Source organism: Podarcis bocagei (genome assembly GCF_964188305.1).
Source record: "Podarcis bocagei genome assembly, chromosome: 7".
Taxonomy (NCBI): domain Eukaryota; kingdom Metazoa; phylum Chordata; class Lepidosauria; order Squamata; family Lacertidae; genus Podarcis; species Podarcis bocagei.
In genome coordinates, this window is record NC_138132.1 from 53,139,431 (window position 1) to 53,159,408 (window position 19,978).

General features: G+C 43.6%; 1 protein-coding gene across 6 annotated transcripts in view; it reads left to right on the top strand.

Annotated features, from left to right (window-relative positions):
- KIAA0513 overlaps positions 1-19,978 on the top strand; it is a 55,118-nt gene that overhangs the window by 19,201 nt on the left and 15,939 nt on the right. For 5 of the 6 annotated variants that reach the window (XM_081201235.1, XM_081201240.1, XM_081201237.1 and 2 more), the window contains exons 2-3: positions 12,359-12,875; positions 19,862-19,961. In XM_081201235.1, coding sequence (XP_081057361.1) covers positions 12,523-12,875; positions 19,862-19,961 — 453 coding nt within the window. In that variant the 5' untranslated portion in view covers positions 12,359-12,522. Of the gene's footprint in view, positions 1-7,294; positions 7,465-12,358; positions 12,876-19,861; positions 19,962-19,978 lie in introns of those variants that run through there. The other variant, XM_081201236.1, reaches the window with a different exon arrangement.

Genomic DNA, 19,978 nt, shown 5'->3' on the forward strand with positions numbered 1-19,978 from the left:
TCCCTTCAGGGTTGTTCTGTGAATCTATGGGGGGGAAACGGGGAAGGAAGAATCCATATATGCCACCCGACTTGAGCCCTTTGTGGAAAGGCTCCATATAAGTATGATTAATAAATGAATAAAGTACTTCCAGGCTACTTGGAAACCTGGAATATCCACATATATCTAAGGCACATGAGAAACCTTTCCAAAGATAAAATGGAATATTTGTGCACTTAGCAGCTAAAATGTTGGGGAACGAAGGTATTCATAAAGGAAGGGGGTATTCCAGCAGAGAGCAGCAAAACAGAGCCATGCCTCAGTTGCTGGGTCTGGGGGTACTGCTGCCTCTTGGATTTAGGGCAGGGGCATTTCGCCTTCAGCCCAGAGCCTGGATCTGTGTGGGGGAAATGGCAAGCTTCATTTCCCAATGTGTTCGGGGGACCGTGTTAGATTGCATCATGCCATGCCCAAATGAAGTTAAGAATTGACCGGCTGCCTCTTCATTTCCTGCCCTGATGGCAACTAATTATTTTTATTAGCCTATAAAGTTCCATGGCCAGATAGAAATGGGAAGCGGGCTGCCTGCCTCGCTTTTCTTCTTCCACAGCTGCAGCTTTTATTAATTTCCCAGAGGAAGAAAAGGTATGATGCGTGTAAGGATAGAAGGCAGCTAGCGGAGCATCACAGAATAAATATAAATGAGGAAGGTGGATTCTTCTCCTGTTTATGTTGAGGGATATTGGGAGTAAGTGCTGGAGAAATGGTTCTGTATGGGGCTCAGAGGTACTTCAGATGCCATGTAGAAGACAGAGGTGAACATAAGAAGAGCTTGCTGGATCTGGCCAGTGGCCCATCTTAGGCCAGCAACCTGTTCCCACAGTGGCTGACCCATATATCTCCCTTCTCACCCTCTCAGGCGCTACGATTGGCAGAGGGGGCCCTCTTGGTAGTTCCTGTGACGCTGGGTGGTGGTGATGGCCCAGGAGGGTACATTCTCTGGGGCAGCCCCAAAGTTGTGGAACTCTTTCCCCACTGGGATGCGCCTGGCACCTTCACTGTACAGTTTTCGCCAAATGCCTTTGACACTTGAGAGGTATATTTTCAGGACTCGCCCTATTCTTGTGATTGTAATTTGTTTTAATATTGTATTTTAAATTGTTGTGGCCTACCCACCCTGGGACAAGCCCTAGAATTCCCTGGGAAGAGGGTGGACAGTTAAATCACTCTGGAATTGTGGCTCTGTGAGGGGAATAGGGGTTCTCTTAACAACTCTCAGCCTTTAATGTAAATTGCAGATGTGACTTAAGTCTCCTTCAGTGTTTGTTTGTTTGTTTGTTTGTTTGTTTGTTTGAAGATTCCTCAGCTCCTATTCTTCTCCTTCCCACTTTCTACTTTCACATCATATGTTTAAAGCACTATTATACCACTTTAACACTCATGGCTCCCCCCCCCCCCGGATGCTGAGAGTTGTTTTAGGAGAGCCCCGTTCCCTTCATGGAGCTGTAGTTCTCAAGAGTGTTTCATCAATCTTCCCCTTCCCAGCAGAACTCTGGAAGCACAGAGGGGAGAAAGGGGTCTCTCTCTGGTCACAAGGCTGCAGGCGAGATAAATCAAGCCAGCTTTTGAATTTCACCCAGAAGAAGGAAGCAGGTACTAATAGGATTTTATTCTTCTCTCCCCCCCCCCGCCTTTGTTAAATGTCACTGAATATGAGTCACCAGGAGTATAATTTTCCTTTTCTGACGTAGATGCAGCAGATTTCTCTCTCCTGCAAAATGAGAGGCTGCTGTGTTTGCATTCAAAGCTGTATGCTCATGCTGTGTTGATCCCCTGGGCTTAGCATGGAGATGCCTTTCCTCCTTGTAAGTTGAAAGCTGGCGGGTGTGTGTGTGTGTGTGTGTGTGTGTAATTTTGGGCCAGCTGGGCTGAACAGACTGCAGGAGGATCAACAGTGCTTGCAGCCTGCTTTGTATGTAGGGGCTGCCCCCAACCTGCTTATCTCATGAGGGGGCAGGTCTGCTGGTGAGCACTTGCCCCCTCCAAGCTCACCGTGTGTGTGTGTGTGTGTGTGTGTGTGTGTGTGTGTGTGTGTGTGTGTTCATATTCCCACAATTACAGCAGCTGTGGTTCCCACCCCACCCCCAAGTGGTGGTTTTCCAGCAATTGGATCAGCTTCCTATAAAGGCATCCAAGGTGGAGACTTCAGTTCACAAAAACATCACATAAGTCTCGCAGAGCAGAGAATCCAATAGTTGCCCTCCTTGTTTCCTAAGCAATTGTGTAAGGTGCTAGGAATGTCAGAATATTCAGTCAGAAACGGAAACGTTAGCAGACATTGCTGAAGTTTGCATGTTCATCCAAGGTCAGGAATGGCAATCTTGCAAGCGAATATGAATGGTATTTCATAGAATAGTAGAGTTGGAAGGGACCACCAGGATCATCTAGTCCAACCCCCTGCAATGCAGGAATCTTTTGCCCAGCGTGAGGCTCGAATCCATAACCCTGAGATTAGGAGTCTCATGCTGTACTGACTGAGCTATCCCAGCTGCCAGTTTGCTATCCCAGCTATCCCTACTGCTAATTTGATTAGCGTTCCTTAAACAATGTTTTCTGCATTGTTTTGGACATTTAACTTTCATGAAATTAAGTTGTAACTAATTACATAATTAACTACTTTCATTTCAACCGTAGCAGATAGCAAAGTGAATCACATAGGTTTTGGCAGAAGCTGAACTGTAGCGGAATGGAAACACCACTGGTTGCAGCAAAGACAGGACATGACAGAAATCACTAAACCCCTAAGGGTAGGAGTGCTTTCTGTCTTGGCTGGCATTTCAGTATTGCACATGTGGTCATATGTTCTGGCGTACACATTAATACAGGGTGAGTCCTTTAAAAGAGGCCCCATGGATACAGAGTACACATGTTCCACGGGGCCTCTTTTAAAAGACTCACCCTGTATTTCTTATGTTCAGCTCATAACATTCCTGTATGGTAGGCCACTATTCTCTAGGAAATAGGGAGAAATTCAGTTTAGTTCACATTTTGCTAAGCCTACCTAATTTGCATTTCCAATAATAATAATACGTGAACCGAAAGGCACCTGTCCTTCAAACTTTGCATTTCTCCAAATTTTGCAGTGCATGCTGTTTTCCAGCCACACAAGTGTGTAAAGAAATGTGTGTTTATGGGGAAAGTCTGAATAGAATATGATATATATATTTTAAAATACTGTACAAAAATGTATTGTACAGTATTAGTGGAAATTACTTGCAATATTGTGTCTATTAGAAAGAATCACATATACAAATGTCTTAAAAGGGTAGAGGTAAAGGAGCCCTGACAGATATTAGAACAAATGAGCACTAAAATGCTATCATATTTTTTTAGGACTACCCCCGCCTTCCCCAGAAAAACTGCAAATTGATGTGGAAATGTGATGGGTTTAACCTAAGACTGTGAAAAATGATAAACTGTGAGGAATTGAAATTGGACAGATTCATCCATTTTGCAGATGGGAAACTGAGGCTGAGACTTGCCCAACCTCACATGTTGAGTCCTTGGCCACAATGAAGACGGTCGAGGTCTCCCATATCTGAATTTGTTCACCGTATTGCAGGAACATAAGTGTTTATATTACTCCCCATTTCCCTTCACCATAAAAAGACTTGCCTCTTGAGGATAGCCCTTTTATGTTTTAGAGTTATGTGGCAGAAATGGGCCGTGGAGCCAAATGCCAGGAAAGGCAGCTCACTCACTGGCTTATTTTAGAGTTAGCAATGCATCTGCCTCGCTCCATTGATCTGCGCGGGAGCAAACTGCCTGGAGACTCTTGCAAAGTGGTCCTTTGCTCCAAAGGAGAATAGAGATGTATTTGCCGGCAACACAACTGAGTGCATTCAGAGGAACTGTTGTAAAGCATCTCCTGCAAAAAAGGAAAAAAAAGGTTGTGGAGGTAGTGGCTGGGAGAAACCCCTGAGCATTTATCTTGCCACTAAAGAGAGGCTGAGCACTGTCTCCTGCCATCCCCAAGCAGTCCATTGGCCATGCACTGCTGGCTCATTGGAGATCATAAGAGGTGGGGGAGACAGCTGACCTATTGGGACTGGGGAGGGTGTGTGTGGGTGTGCGTGTGGCTCCCTTGGCAATAAGGTGCACAAGGACTGCGATGTGCGCCACACTCCAGTGACAAATGGATGGTGATGGTTGAGTTTCTCAGCGAGCTGCACTGAAATTCTCCTCCTCTTTCCCTCCTTCCTTGTCTCAGCTGAAGTTCAAGTGACTTTTATTTGTGTGTGTGCATGAACACACATCTTCTGAGTCTTTCTTTTTCTGACAGCAAGTGGATGAGCAGGTAATCTTGTCGGTCTTTACTGCGTAGGGCTGTTGTGCAAGATAACGGGAGGTTTGTGCTGTGCTTTTAAGTTCTCGTAAAGCTGCAAGGGGTGCTTAATTCAGGACACATTTCTTGGGCTTCAGGCTGTGTGAATTTCATTCCTTCTGCCTTTCATAGGTGTTGGAGATTTCAGAGATGCGCAAGGCGGTTGTGCCTGCAGTTATTATGGAAAGCTGATTAAATGGAAGATGACTAGCTTTCTGCAATACTTGCAGTGCTCTGTATTCAGAGGTCTCCTTCACAGGCTTCGTCCTGTTTTTGCCAGTTGAAGAAATTATGCCTCAGTAACTCTTGCATTCATTATCAGCACCTTGGTATCTAAAGATCTGGGTTTATAGACCAAATGAAAGTGTTTTATGCAAAATAAAGTATTCCATTGATGATGTACAGATTTTGTGTGAACTCCTTCTCCCAAATCTGCTTCGGGTTTTATATTTACCCTTTTATTATTCTTCCCTTTCTTTCTTCCCCAGTTCTTCTGTATTATATATCACCCTCACTTTTACCTTCTTTGCAAATACTGTGTTTTTATTTGAGTTTATTGGCTATTTTGCCGCCATAATTCATGGTGCAGGGATTGATTTCCACTGGCTGGTTCACTTTCCAGGGTCTTTGAGATGGCATGTGTTTTCTGGAGAATTGTGGGGGGCTGGGATGCTCTTTTGGGGGTTTTTAGGAACTGAAATTCCTTGACGGATGTGTCTTAATTGCACTTCATTCTCCTTTTCCTCCACGCTCTGTTCAGTCAAGCATGCTGGCTATATTATCGTTTGAATATATTTGTTTTTGTTTCTTTTTGGAAGATGCAACAAAAGCTATTAATACCAGTTAAACAAAAACACACTGGCTGTATGAGAGAATGGAGTTTCAGGGTGCAAGTGTTTTGCATGGGGTGCTTCTCAGGGCTGTAGGAGAAAGTGCCGTTTCGAGATGCTTGGCTCATCACCTGCTGAAATTGCTGGATTCATCTTCATGGCTTTTCAAGTTGAAGGAGGGCTCACATCCTGTCAGAAGCAAATAACAGGTTCCCTGGAGCTAGCAGCTGCCGTGTTGAGTCTTTGCAATGCTGCTGCTGCTCGGCCCCTCGTTCCACAGGAAGGGGTGCAATTATATGTAATGAGGACACATCACAGAGAAAGGGAGGGTGCTGGTGGTAATATGGGGCCTGCCAAGCGGAGGGAGGTGAGAGGCCGGAGCCCAGCTGGGAAAATAATATATTGCAGTTGACTTGGGAGGGAATAATTTTTGGTTCTTAAAGCAGGCTTGCTCTTTTTACAGCAAGCAGCTGCAAGTGCCACAGGAGCAGGAGCACCTGCGGGAAAACCACTGGTGAGCAGCAAAAAATTAGGTAGAAGGGAAGGGTGGGTGTTAGGAAGGGAATAGTTTGGGTCTTTGGGCACTTCTCCATATATGTAAAAGATGGTGAAGTGCAGGCTTGTAAGGCCTTGTGGAAATCAGATCTTGCTTTTCACTGCTGGCTCCTGGAAACAAATGCTTTTTCTCCATTCCCCTCCTGGGCTGACATTAAGGATCTGTGACCTTCCCAGATGTTGTTGGACTACAACTCTCATCATGCCTTGGCCAGCATGGGTGATGGTCAGGGACGATGGGAGCTGCAGTCCAATGACATCTTCAGAGCTACAGATTCCCTGTCTTTGAGTCATAGGTTGTGCACACACCATATGTTTAAGGCACATTCCCCAAACCCACCCAGAGTCATGGGAATTATAATTTGCCCTTCATGGAGCTACAGTTCCCAGCACCCTTAAAACTACAGTTCACTGGATTCTAGGGGTGGGGTAGAGAATGTGAAATACATGCTGTGTAAGCAGTCATAGTGAGTAAATTGGCCTGTTGGAGAGGCGAGACCCAAATCCGAGCCTCTCAGCTGCACATTGTGTACATTTCCGACTTGGGCATTTCAGCCGCCCTTTTGGATTAGATCATTCTTAAAGCTGCTCTTCACCCTGCAGTGTTTCAGCTTTCATTTGGCACCCGTCTATATTGAGCATCTGCTGATGACAGAGCTGTGAACGTGAGAAGTTTAAAGTTAGCAGCTTTCCAGGGCAAAGTCCCCCCCCCCCCATGAACTTAGCAGGGTGTAACAGGGTGGATAAAGTCATAGCAATGATTATTTGGGGACACCTTCTCTTGCAGAGGTCCCTCTGTCCACCGTCAATCAGCCAGCTCATTCTGAAGAATGCTAAGAACATAAGAAGAGTCTGGCAGCTGGATCAGGTCAAAGCCCCATCTAGTCCAGCATCCTGTTCTCATAGTGGTCAACCAGATGCACCAGCCGGAAACCTGCAAGCAGGACTCAGTTGTGCAACAGCATTCTTGTGATTCCCAGCAGCTGCTTTCAACAATGGAGACGGAACATAGCCATCAGGCCAGTAGCCATTGAAATCCTCCTCCTCCACCACCACAAATTGTTCTAATTCTCTTTTAAAGTCATCCAAGTTGGTGGACATCACTACCTCTAATGGGAGCAAATTCCATGCTTTTACCATGCAACTGTGTACTTTCTGTTGGCAGTCCTGAATCTTCCAACATTGAGGTTACCACTTCTGCCTGCATGCACCAGTCGGTTAGCTTGGGCTCCCTTTTTATCACCATGTAGGGCACAAATGTGCTTCTGGGTTTTTTGACAGCATAATTATGCACATTGCGCGCACAGCCTGAGCTGAACGGAGGCCATTCGTTCTGCTTAGGATGCCTGGCATTCTTTTTGAAGTTGCCATCTTGGGGAAAGAGGATGGGAGAAAAGACCCATTTAAATACAGGTTGTGAAGGAAGAGAGACAGCTTAAATTGCAGCTGTTGTGCTTGTGATACAGAGTCCCATCTCACTCTTTTCTGCCCTGTCACCTTCCCTCCTTGCAGCAGGGTCTTCTGTAACTCAAGGTTTAACAAAGCTGGGAAGTGGAGAAAGAGAGAGAGGAAAAATCCTGCAGCCAGGAGGATCGAGACAAGAGTCACTGCCCAAGCCAGGGACCGAGATGGGGAGCCTCTGAAGAACCCTTCCCAACCTTGGACCCTCCAGGAGTTCTGAACTAGAACTCCCATCAGCCCCAGCCAGCTCTGCAGGTTGGATTACTGGGATTTGGAAAAACCTTTTTGGTGTTATCTCTAATCTTGGTCATTCACTGAACTCAAATCTTGTTCTGCCCCTTATGGGACCAGCAAAGTTTAGGATGTGGGTCTTTCCAAGAATCTAATGCAACACAGAATGGTTGTTACAGGCCAAACTGAACACAATCATTTTCTATATAAACAGGCGCTATGCTATGTCAGGCCTCCAGCTGCTCACACAGGGGGAGGCTGTGTCACAGACAGTTGAAGCTTTAAACGTGCATTCAATGATGTAGTTATTTGACAGTGTCCCCGCTTTGTTTTCTTTCTCATATGAGACAGGTGTATGCATGTAACACCCTACAGGGTTTGTTGAAGTTGAACAGTGGCGTTTTATTATGAAATATTCTACCCAAAAAAGAAGCAGCAGCCTTTCCAACCTGGCACCCTCCAGGGGTTTTGAGCTACAACTCCCATCAACCCCAGTCAGCACTGCAGGGTGGGGAAGGCCACTGTACGTAAAGACTAAGAGTTACTGCCTTCTCATGCATTCCTGTGTGAGTCATTGTGGGGCTAAGTAAAACAAGGACCACCCATGTCTGTAAAGCTTCCTCATCTATAAGCAGTTTTGACTCGCCACAGGCGACCAGGGGAGTGACTATGGTACAAGTCCAAAATTTACAAGGAAAATTTAGTGCCTACATACTGGTTGGCCATTATGATATCAGGATGCTGGACCAGATGGGCCCATTGGCCTGATCCAGTAGGCTCTTCTTATATTTTTACTGATTTTACTGTAGAGGGGAGAAGTGAGGCAAACTTTAAGCAATCGTGGTGTAGCTTTTGGGTCTCACAGGCAATATATGAATGGTTGGGTTTGGACCATGCGACTTCAGATTGCAGGCAGGATCACATTTGGTTGAATGCTAATCTTCATAAATAAATATTTCCTGCATGTAGAAAGGTAACTCATCAGGAGGAAAGGTTCTAGCATATCCCTTTCCCCCTGACATGCATATTTTTGACAAACTGGTGAGGCTGTGATGCGACATTGACAAAGCTGTGTTCATTTTGGAGTTACTCTGTGAAAAATGGGATTCTGAACTGGACCCCTGAATTCATCTTTAATAGATGTACAGCCTTTATTTTAACACCCCGTGCACAAAAACAAATCAAGTATTTAGTTCTCAAGGCTGCAGAATCCAGCTTCAAAGTGTATGAGCAAAATTTGCTGGAATCTTGCAAGGGGGAGGAAGGAGGCAGCTGCCACGGCCTAATGATCTGCAAAATAAATTATGCAAAACATGCTTGCTTGTTAATTTGAATTGCAGAATTTAGACTTGAGAGGAGGAATTTTTGTGTTTTAAGTCATGGTTTAAAAAGGTTTATTGAATTCCTTTACTAATCCCTTGACGTCTCCATAAAGATTGTGTTTCTGCTGGTTTGGCACCACGCTTAATGCCATGGCTGATCACTCTGGAACCCTGCAGCTGGGTCAGCAAGTTTTCAAATCCTTAGTACAGAAACTGGTAGTGGTTGGAGCCATTGCGGTTTTTTCACATTGTGTTTGATGTTAAGAAACTCTGGCGTGGGTGGCAGGTTCTCATTGCTCTGTTAAGAAGATGCAGCTTCCTTGCAGGCATTGATCAGGTGTACTACTAATGGGGGTGACTCCAGCTTCTGCCCTTTCCTGGAAAACATCCAGAGATTCAGCTGGTATTTTCCTTAACTATCTGGGCTAATTTGGTGTCAGTCTTGGTTGGGCCCTGTGTCCTTAACCCCAGATATGCAGTCAATTAGCTGATTACGGAGGGGGCCGCCTGTTTTAATTATTTCAGCTGCTCAAAGCTGTCTTCCGGTTACCATTTTGGAAAGCTGCTGTTGCTGTCATGAAGAAATGTGTGACTCTGGATTTTGTTGTAAATTGCTTTGCTACCTTAGGTATAAGGTACATTTTAAGACTCGCCTGCCAGGTCATCTAACCCCATAGATATTCTCACCTGAACCTCTTTGATCTGCAGAACTAGCGCAGTGCCACATAATACTTGTTCCTCATTTGTTTAAAAAAACCAGTGTTTTAATGTGGCTGCACCTACATTTTGGAACTCCCTGCCTATTGATACCAGACAGGCATCTTCAGTATGCCCTTTTCAGTGCCTGCATTTAGGCAAGTCTGTCCAGATACGTAAGATGTTTACATGTGTTTTAATCAAGTTCTTAGCTTATTGTTTGTTTTAATTACTCTTGCATGTTTAAAATAGTTGTTTTTAATTTGTTTTTACTTATAATTTCTTTGTTTTATTCTTTTTGTAATCTAATTTGAGGTTTTATTTTTTGGGGGGGTTAACAGTCAAGCAGCATATAAATTTTGTGAAATAAATAAAATAAATCAGACCATTTGTTGGAAGAATGTGGAAACATCTCACTGTTGTTTGAAGTTTTGGGATCAGCTGATGCAGTTTGGGAGAGCAGGCATACAGGGGGTTGGTTTTGCAATGGATGTGGGCCAGGATTGCTGCTGAGCCAATAGAACAGGGATGGAGAGGGACACATTCCCTTGGGGGCTTCCTTTTGGGGGAGTGGAGACATATGCCAGGGGTGGGCAGGGCCCCGAGGTATAAATGAGCAGAGCAATGGGCATGACACTCACCTCGGTACAGAAGGCCAGCGCGATGTAGTGGTTAGTATGTTGGACTAGGAATTGGGTGACCAGGGCTCAGATCCCCACTCTGCAGTGAAATGTGCCTTGGGCCAATCAGTCTCTTGGCCTAACCTACCTCACAGGGTTGTTGATAGGATGAAATGGAGATGGAGGAGAACCATGTATGCTGCCTTGAGCTCCTTGGAGCGAAGGTGGGATGTAAATGTAAAAATAAACTAAAATAGGCTACATTCTTGCTATGCAAAAGCCAGAGATTTCAACACTCCCCCCCCCCCTAATTTACACACTCGTCTCTTTGTTCTCCACCTAGTTTCCCACATCTGCTCTGAGATCCTTGGCACAAGAGTGGAAAGCCAGAGTATATTAAAATAATTGGAGAAGTGGAGAGCCTTAACAGCACTCTGGACAGCTCCTGCAGTATTTTTTTTTTTTTTTTGGCAGTGTTTGTTCCAAGCATAACAAGGTCCAAGTAACAAGTAAAAGGACTCTCTCTCTCTCTCTCTCTCTCTCTCTCTCTCTCTCTCTCTCTCCCCTCCCCCCTTAGCATAGGAATAAAGTTGATTCCATCTAAAGTGCAGTCCAACCTGTTAACTCTTTGCTTAGCTCAAGGTGTTGATGCTTAAGGTCTGGCCAATCTGCTGGAGGAGCCACCAAGAACCCCTCTCGGCTATCTGGCCTGAGTGCCGAAAGACAGAAGGCTCACTGTGCTACAATTTGATGCATCCAGAGCAGAACTTTGTCTTTCATAGATCTTGAAACTAAACTTGGCACTTCTCCTGCAGTCTTGCAGACTCATTCTTTAAACATTCTTATAAGCACTGAACTGATTCAGTTGCACCCTAATTAACTAAGTGCAGTTTGCGAGGGGAGGAGGGGGAGCAGCTGTGAAGGACACCTTGAAAGGGGATTTATGAAGTAAGACAGTTTCATTTTTGCAACTTCTAGTCATTTGATGAAAATAATATGGCAGCATTTTATTTATGTGTCTCTATAGAGCCAGCATGAGGTAGTGGTATTGGGATGGGGGACATTTTGGCTCCGTGGAGCAGTTCCTTATTAGGATGGGCCTCAGGGGCCAAATTTGACAGGAGGGTGGGGTTGCTCACATGTCATTCACCTGGTGTCACAAGGGCGTCAGGTGATTTGGCAATTTGAGTCCTAGAGTGCTTGCTGAAACAGAGGAAAAGCCCTTTTTTAAGCTTGCAAAAGCCCTTCCTCGTCAGGAAGGAATTTGCTCTGAATCCTGCAAAACTGAGCAGGAATTAACCTTAAAATCACACAAACCTTAAACATTAGCTAATGGGGGGATTTAACCTGCTATAGGGAACTGTTGCGCAGAGCCAGTGCAGAATTGAATGCCACCCACATGCCCATTGGAGTGGCATCAGCTGATTCAGAGGGGGGCATGGTTTTAAGAAAAAGGACTTGTGGGCTAAGTTGTAAACCCTGCTGGGCCTTGGGCCAGAGGATGACCACCCGAACTCTAGTGTTTTGACCTTGACTCAGAACCTCTGCATTTTTAAGCACGCAGAGCTCCACGCAAAAATGGTCTCAGGCCTTGAATTGCTGCAAAGCTTGGCCTTCAGAATTTTTGACAAAGGAAAGCATGTGCAGGACTTTAAAGCCTGCAAAAGTTTACATGGTTTGGGAAATGGGATCTACTCGGGAGCCTATTGATCAAGACTATTGGGTCTGGGGAGATGGGAAAGCTTTTGCAAGCTCAGACTGCAGCTTATGCGGGGAAATGCTGTTTTAGTAAGTGCAACGCAATCTTGGATGCGTGCCTTCAGAAACAAAAAACAAAAAAGTATTTCTGTATAATTGCAGTCATCTCCCCCCTTTTTTAAAAAGCATATGCCTATAAGTGGTTCAATGGATTCTAATCAAGAGAGACTGTTTTAAAGAGGCTGCTTTGCTCCTAAGCACTCCATAAAAGTTCGTTCTGTCTCCATACTTAATTGCATTAAACAAATGACATTTGCCAGCCCTGGGAGGGAAGTTTCAATCTGCATTAAACTTAACTCTTAATTTAAGTGTTCACCAAGTGGCCAAATGCCCTATTCATTCTTTCCCTGGGCCGCCTTGGAAGTCCTTGTCTGGAATAGTAAGTCAAAATACGTGGCAGGGGTTGCCAAATTTTGTTGTGCAATTACAACGCATGGCTCTTGCTGCTGAGATTATTGTTGATAAGCAGAGTTTAATAATTAATTATTGATAATGAGTTGCTCTGTGTTTGCTTTTTTTCAGATGCCTTGAAAGAGCCTAGGATAAGGAGTAGGCTTTGGTTGGAAGTGGACCAATCACAGGCTCCGTATTTTCCTGCTCATCTCCCAATGGCCTTCACATTTCCCTGATAGGGAAATTGAGCCACACCCTCTGCACCAGATCCATGGTATTAGGCCCCTTGAGCCATGGAGGCCATGGATGTCCCTGTGGGGAACCTCATTGACTTTGACTCCGAACCTTCCACCACCGACACCTCCGAATCTGTCCCTGCCGCTCCTCCCTCCACCAATGGCAACGGGCTGCTGGATCACCTGGCGGGCGACACGGCCACAGTGGCAGAAGAGAGCGACGCGACGGAATCTGCCGACAGCGAGAACGACACAACGGACTCGCCCACCCATCACAGCTGGAACAACCACCGCCGCTCCTCCTCGGAGTCCTACTCATCTAACCAGAGCACAGAGTCCGCTAAGGATGAAGTGACAGCAGAGCAGCGGGAGTTCATCAGGCAGTACGTAGAGAAGATCTTCACGGGAGGGTGAGTGTTTGAGCAGCAGGATGCTGTGAGCAGGTGCATGCTGGGATTGTGGGATTGTCGGCCAACTCTCTCCCTGCAGGAGGTCCCCAGTTCTTTTTTTACACTGCAACTCCCATCAGCCCCAGCCAGCGTGACCATTGTTCAGGGATGCTGGGAATTGCAGTCCAAAATATCTCAAGAGGCACCATGTTGGGGAAGGCTGCCGTAGAGCTTCTTCTTCTTTTTTAAAATGATATTTATTAAAGGTTTAACAATTACAGAAAAAAAGAAAAAAAGAGAGAGAGATTAAAAAGTTACAATACAATACATCAAAAAGCAATAAAAAACAAAATAAAAAAAATACAGCACAACGATGAGGGGGGGAAAAAAGAACAAAAACATTTAAAAAACACATCCAGTATTTCCATATCCTTATCTTTCATTTACTTGTTTCATCGACCTCCTCACACCTCCCTTTTTTGTATTCTAATTCAATTTAGCTGTTTCAACAAATCCTTTCCATCTTTCTCAATTTTTGTTCTATAAATTACCTTAACCCGATCTGACCTTAAATTTTACCCTTTGACCCATTAACAACCCATTTTTACTTAATTCTTAATAACATTTCTGCTAAAACCATGTAACTTCATTCCAACATCCTTCTAACATTCATTAATTTTACTATATTTTTGTAAATATACTTTAAATTTTTTCCAATCTTCTTCCACCGACTCTCCTCCCTGGTCTCGAATTCTGCCAGTCATTTCCGCCAGTTCCATGTAGTCCATCAGCTTCATCTGCCATTCTTCCCTGGTGGGTAGATCTTGTGTCTTTCAGTGCTTTGCGATGAGTATTCTTGCTGCTGTTGTGGCATACATGAAAAAAGTTCTATCCTTCTTTGGCACCAATTGGCCGACCATGCCCAGGAGAAAGGCCTCTGGTTTCTTCAGAAAGGTATATTTAAATACCTTTTTCATTTCATTATAAATCATCTCCCAGAATGCCTTAATCTTTGGGCATGTCCACCAAAGGTGAAAGAATGTACCTTCAGTCTCCCCACATTTCCAACATTTGTTATCAGGTAAATGATAGATTTTTGCAAGCTTGACTGGTGTTATGTACCACCTATACATCATTTTCATTAAATTCTCTTTTAAGGCATTACATGCCGTAAACTTCATACCAGTGGTCCATAACTGTTCCCAGTCAGCCATCATAATATTATGTCCAACATCTTGTGCCCATTTAATCATAGCAGATTTCACCGTTTCATCTTGAGTATTCCATTTCAACAGCAACTTATACATTCTTGACAAATTCTTAACTTTAGGGTCTAACAATTCTGTTTCCAATTTTGATTTTTCTACCTGGAAGCCTAGTTTTTTGTCCATATTGTATGCCTCCATTATTTGATAATAATGAAGCCAATCTCGCACTCTATTTTTTAATTTTTCAAAACTGCAGTTTTAGTCTTATCTCCCTCTTGCTCCAGAATTTCCCAGTACTTCGGCCATTTGGCCTCCATATTGAGTTTTTTCTGAGCCTTTGCTTCCATTGGTGACAGCCATCTCGGGGTTTTATTTTCTAACAGATCTTTGTATCTTATCCAGACATTAAACAGTGCTTTCCTGACAATATGGTTTTTAAACGCTTTATGCGCTTTAACCTTGTCATACCACAGATATGCATGCCAGCCAAATACATTATTAAAACCTTCCAAATCCAACACGTCGTATACCTTTTTATACGTTGTATACCTTTTACCAATTGGTCCCTTCTAATCATATTTAACAAAACCTCTAGGACCGATATAAAAAGTAATGGAGAGATTGGGCAACCTTGTCGTGTTCCTTTCTCAATCTTAAATTCTTCTGTCACCACATTATTTACAATTAATTTAGCCTTCTGTTCTGAATAAATTGCACCTATACCGTTTCCAAAACCTTGACCGACCCCCATCCCCAATAAATTTTTCTTCATAAAACTCCAAGAAATGTTGTCAAAGGCTTTCTCCGCGTCCACAAATATCAAAACTGCTTTAGTATTAATCTTCACTTGTAATTTTTCTAAAATATTAATTATATTCCTCGTGTTATCAGACAAGTGTCTGCCCGGGAGGAAGCCCGCTTGGTCTTTATGAATTTCTTCTGCTAACACCTTTTTTAATCTTTTAGCCAAAATATCTGCAAAAATTTTATAATCCACATTGAGCAATGATATGGGGCGGTAGTTCTTAAGCTGTGTCTTTTCAGTCTCTGTTTTCGGTATAAGTGTGATGTAAGCTTCCTTCCATGACTCTGGTGCCCGTTTCCCTTCCAATATTTCATTGCAGACTTCCTTTAAAGGTTGTATTAACCATTCTTTCAAAGATCTATAATATCTTGAAGTCAGTCCATCCGGCCCTGGGGATTTACCCAATTGCATATTCTGGATAGCCCCTTCTACTTCCTGTTCCGTTATTTTATAATTCAACATTAGCTTGTTTTCTTGGGAAATTTGTTGTAATCCATTCTTTTCCAAAAATTTATCAATGTCCATTTCTTTCTGTTTCTCCTGTGTATATAGTTGTTTAAAGTACCTCTGGAAGCACTTTCTAATTTCCACTGGGTTCTGTATAATCTTTCCTTCCACTTCCAAATTCATGACGGTGTTGAGTTTTTGTCTTTTTTTCATTTGCCATGCCAACAATTTCCCACACTTATTTGCCGATTCAAATGTCTTTTGTCTCATCTGTTTGATCTTCCATTCTATTTCCTGGTTCATCATTTTCATATATTGTACTTGATGTAATTTTATCTCTTTCAAAATCTCCTGCAACTTTGGTTTCACTCTCAATCTCTTCTCTCCTTCATTTTTTCCAGAATTTTGTCTTTTTTCTCATTTTGAATTCTCTTCTTGATTGCATTCTGTTGTATCAAAAATCCTCTCATAACCGCTTTACTTGCATCCCATATTACTCTTTTTTCCACAGTAGTGTTCATATTTATCTCAAAATAGTTTCTCAAAGTTTTTTGGGCCTTCTTCATGAATTCTTCACTCCTAAACAGAGTATCATTCATCCTCCATCTAAAAGAACCAATTGGCATCAATTTCATTTCCATCTTCACGGCATTATGGTCGGAGCAAATTTTGGGGCAAATTTCCACTTTGCTAGTTTTCGGAGCCAGTCCTCTCGTTACTCAGATTTGGTCAATTCTTGTCCATGTCATTTTAGCCTCAGAGAAGAAGGTTCCCTCTCTTCCCAAAGGGTTCTTTGTTCTCCAAATATCAACTAAATCCATGTTTTCTGTCATATCAAAAAAGGTTTTTGGTAATCTTCCATCCTTAGTAACTACCTGTCTCTGTGCCTTGTCCATATTTGTAGACACCACACCATTCATATCTCCCATCAAAATCATATTATAATCCAAATAGTCCATCAGAGTCTCATGTAACTTCTTGAAAAATTCTGATTTTCCTTCTTTGGTGCATAGATACCTACTATCAAAAAATTTTCTCCTTGCGATTGAATTTCAATTGCAACAAATCTTCCTTGATCATCTTTAAATATAAATTTTGGTGATAGGCTCTCCTTTGCATAAATGACCACTCCTCTTTTTTTAACTTTATCCAATGAAATAAGTTCTTGGCCTAATCTTTTATTAATCAATAACTTCCTGTGTAGCCTAATCACATGTGTTTCTTGTAAACAAATCAAGTCCAAATGTTCTTTTTTCAATAAATGAAATACTCTCCGCCTCCTTTCAGGGGAGTTCAGTCCATTAACATTCCAACTCAAGACCTGCAGCGCCATCATATGGTTAATTTGGTGTCCCCCCCAACTGCACCCAATGCTTGCTCCTCTTCTGTTGGTGGTGGTGTTGGGATTTTCGCTGGGGGGTCCAATCCAAAAGATAATATCGATATATCCAACGTTGGTGACCTTTTCTCCAATGCTCTTAGCTCTGATCCTCTATCTATTAATCCTCTGTCCAGTGCTGCTGGCTCCTTTCCAGTTCCCTTCTGCAAATCTTCTTCGTATTTAGACAGAAACTTTATTTTATAATCTACTGATTTTATTTTTATTTTCCATCCTTTAAAGCTGAAGGATAGGCCTTGAGGGAATTCCCACCTGAAGATGATTTTGTTCCTTCTCAGCAGACCAACCAAATCTCCAAAGTCAGACCTGAGGTCCAGAAGGTGTTTTGGAATATCTTTAAATATTTCCACTCTTGACTGGTGTATTACCAAAGTCTTCTCGTAGTGCCAGCTCAGAATTTTATCTCTCTCTTCTTTAGATCGGAGGGTAATCAAGAGGCACCATGTTGGGGAAGCCTGCCGTAGAGCTTCTTTGAGCTGGCTTTACGTTGCTCAGACCAATCCAGAGCAACCTTAAATGTAATCTAGGCAACCATTCCCCATTTCCCCAGATTCACCCCCTCAAAGGCTTCATTTGCTGGCTAAAGTACCAGGTTTTTCTACGATGGCACCAGTTTCCAACTTGTAAGATAGAAATAAACAGCCAGTATTATATCCAGTCAGAGTAGACCTACGTAAATTAATCAATCAATGTTAATTGTGTCTCTTATTTTTTAATGGCTCTCCTCTGTGTAGGACTAACTCAGGGTTCAATCCAGTGCACCCCAGAGGGTGCTGGTGGGCAAATGTTTGGTAGTGAGGCCAGGAACCTGATTTTCTTTCCTTGCATTCGCTTTGCAGAAAGAGGGGGGAAGACAGCTTGGTGCTGGATCCTTCACCCCCCCCCGGTGCAGCAAGCCCCCTTCCCCGCTCTGTGTTCCCGTTGAAAAGAAATGTTGGCTGGCTGTGACACATCTCTCCCACTGAGTCATGCTTCTCTCTCGACTTAACAATTGCTGCCTGGGGACTTTGGGGCTGCATCACCCAGATGCAGAGTGGAGGCTTCAGCTGCTGCAGCTGATGTTGACTCTGTGTGTGTGCGCGCTTTTAAACAATTCCACTTAATTTAAGCAATTTAGCAAATCTGCCGTGACTCACCCTGGCCCAAATTAAAACGATTTGAATGTCAACACTGGGGGCAAGTGCCTTTCCGTTTGCTCCCCCCCTGCTCTGCTGCGTGGCCAGTTTGGGGATCCTACCCCAGAAGGAATTTTCTTGTGCAAAACTGACACTGGCAGCTTGCATAATCTCCGTTCACGGTTGAATGTTGCCGCTTGGCAAGGTGGCCTGCCCCCTGCGTGCAAAAAGAGAAGAATGGCAATGCTCGAAATCAAAAGCCTCAAATTCTTCGTTAGTCTTGCTACACGTTTAATAAAAATAAATAAATAAACTTGGGGAGGGCGCATAACCCTTTTCAACCCAAAGGTCATATTCCCTTCTGGGCAATCTGCTGGGGGCTGCGTGCCAGGGGCAGGCGTGAGTGGAGGGTAAAAGTGGGCAGGGGAATGAATGTCAAAGTCACTTTGGTGTACTAGGTTAGTCTCTGCACAAATTCATGCACCCCTCCTTACCCGCCATCCATGGAAGCAAGAGGCATCAGCAGAGTTCACGGACAAAATCCAGCCTGGCAAAAACACTCAGGGAAGGTGCAAAGCAGAGCCAGTGAGGGGAGAAGTGGTGTGGCCCGGGGAGACTTTGAGGGGTCCCCTAGTCCTGCTCAAAAGGATGATTTATTAACATGTGTTAATTCCCCGTTGGCTCCTGATAAAGAATATTGGTGCACTTTCGGACTGGTAAGAGCTGAAGCAGTTTACTTGAATATATTTCCCCTACCCCAAGTTCACTTTTCATTACATACCGTATTTTTCGCTCTATAACACGCACCAGACCATAACACGCACATAGTTTTTAGAGGAGGAAAACAAGAAAAAAAATATTCTAAACGAAATAGTAGATATATGATTTTTGTGGTTCGTGCTGTGGCCACAGACATGTGATCTGACAGTGAGTTTGGAGTAGCCCAATGCAAAAATCCTGAGGATCCATGTGGATCCATGCTTTGTAACCACGGAGGAGGGAAGGAAGGGGAACCATGGATCCTCTGCTCACGACTGCAGCAGATCCCCCCGCCACCCGCAGGCATTCGCTCCATAACACGCACAGACATTTCCCCTTACTTTCTAGGAGGAAAAAAGTGAGTGTTATGGTGCAAAAAAATACGGTACTTTTTTCTTCCTCCTCTAAAGTTCTGCCTCCCCCTCCATTTAGTACATTGTTCGAAACAAGTTTAGTGCCACCTGGTGGCTGAAGGCAAAACCACAATTCAACAGGAAACCGCTGCATTTCTCCCAGTTTTGTTGCAAGTCGTAACATAAAGGAGAAACAGAAGAAAAAGAGCAAACAGCAACAGCAAAAAAAAAAAAAAAGAGGACAGTGATGCTCTGCACATACAAAATCAGATACAATTTGTGTGGAGGATGGATTTCATTGGCAGCCGCAAACCCAATCAAGAGTGAGGCACAATGGCAGATTTACAAGCACAAAGAATCCAACGGTCCTTTCTCTTGTGCATGTTGATCTGCCATCATTGTGAGGCACACCTAAGCATCTTTTTTGCATACACAACATCCCTGCTTCAATCCCTAGCATCTCCAGGTAGGACTGGGAATGCCACTGCTGCCAGTCAGTGTCGACAGAACTGAGCTAGAGGGATCAATCGCCTGACTCAGTAGAAGGCGGCTACTTATGTATTTGAAGGTGTAGAAACTATTGCACTTTTAAATGAAAGTGAAATGAAAGTGAAAAATGAAATATTCCTGTATTCCTTGTGACAGCCTTGCAAGGTAGGCTAGTAATGACACTAAGCTACTAAATTAGAAAGCAAGCTCATTGGTCAAGGCTTATAGTACAACACCTAGTTTTTGTGCTTATTACTATTATTACCACATTGCAGAGTGGTGACACTTGAGAGCAGGCAGGGATTTGCCCAGGGCCCCTGACAATTCTTGCCTGCAGTGAGATTTGCTTTGGGGACTTGCCAGTTTATAGTCTCAGCCCACTGTATCACATTTAGTGCCAACTTGTTTTGTTTTGTATCTTTGTGATTCCAGAGAGGAATTTGACCAAGAGGAGAAAGCCAAGTTTGGAGAACTCTGCAGTGGGGAGAATGCAAAAGGCAGGGAATGGTTTGCCAGATACGTGAGCGCTCAGGTAAGGAGTCGTTTAGA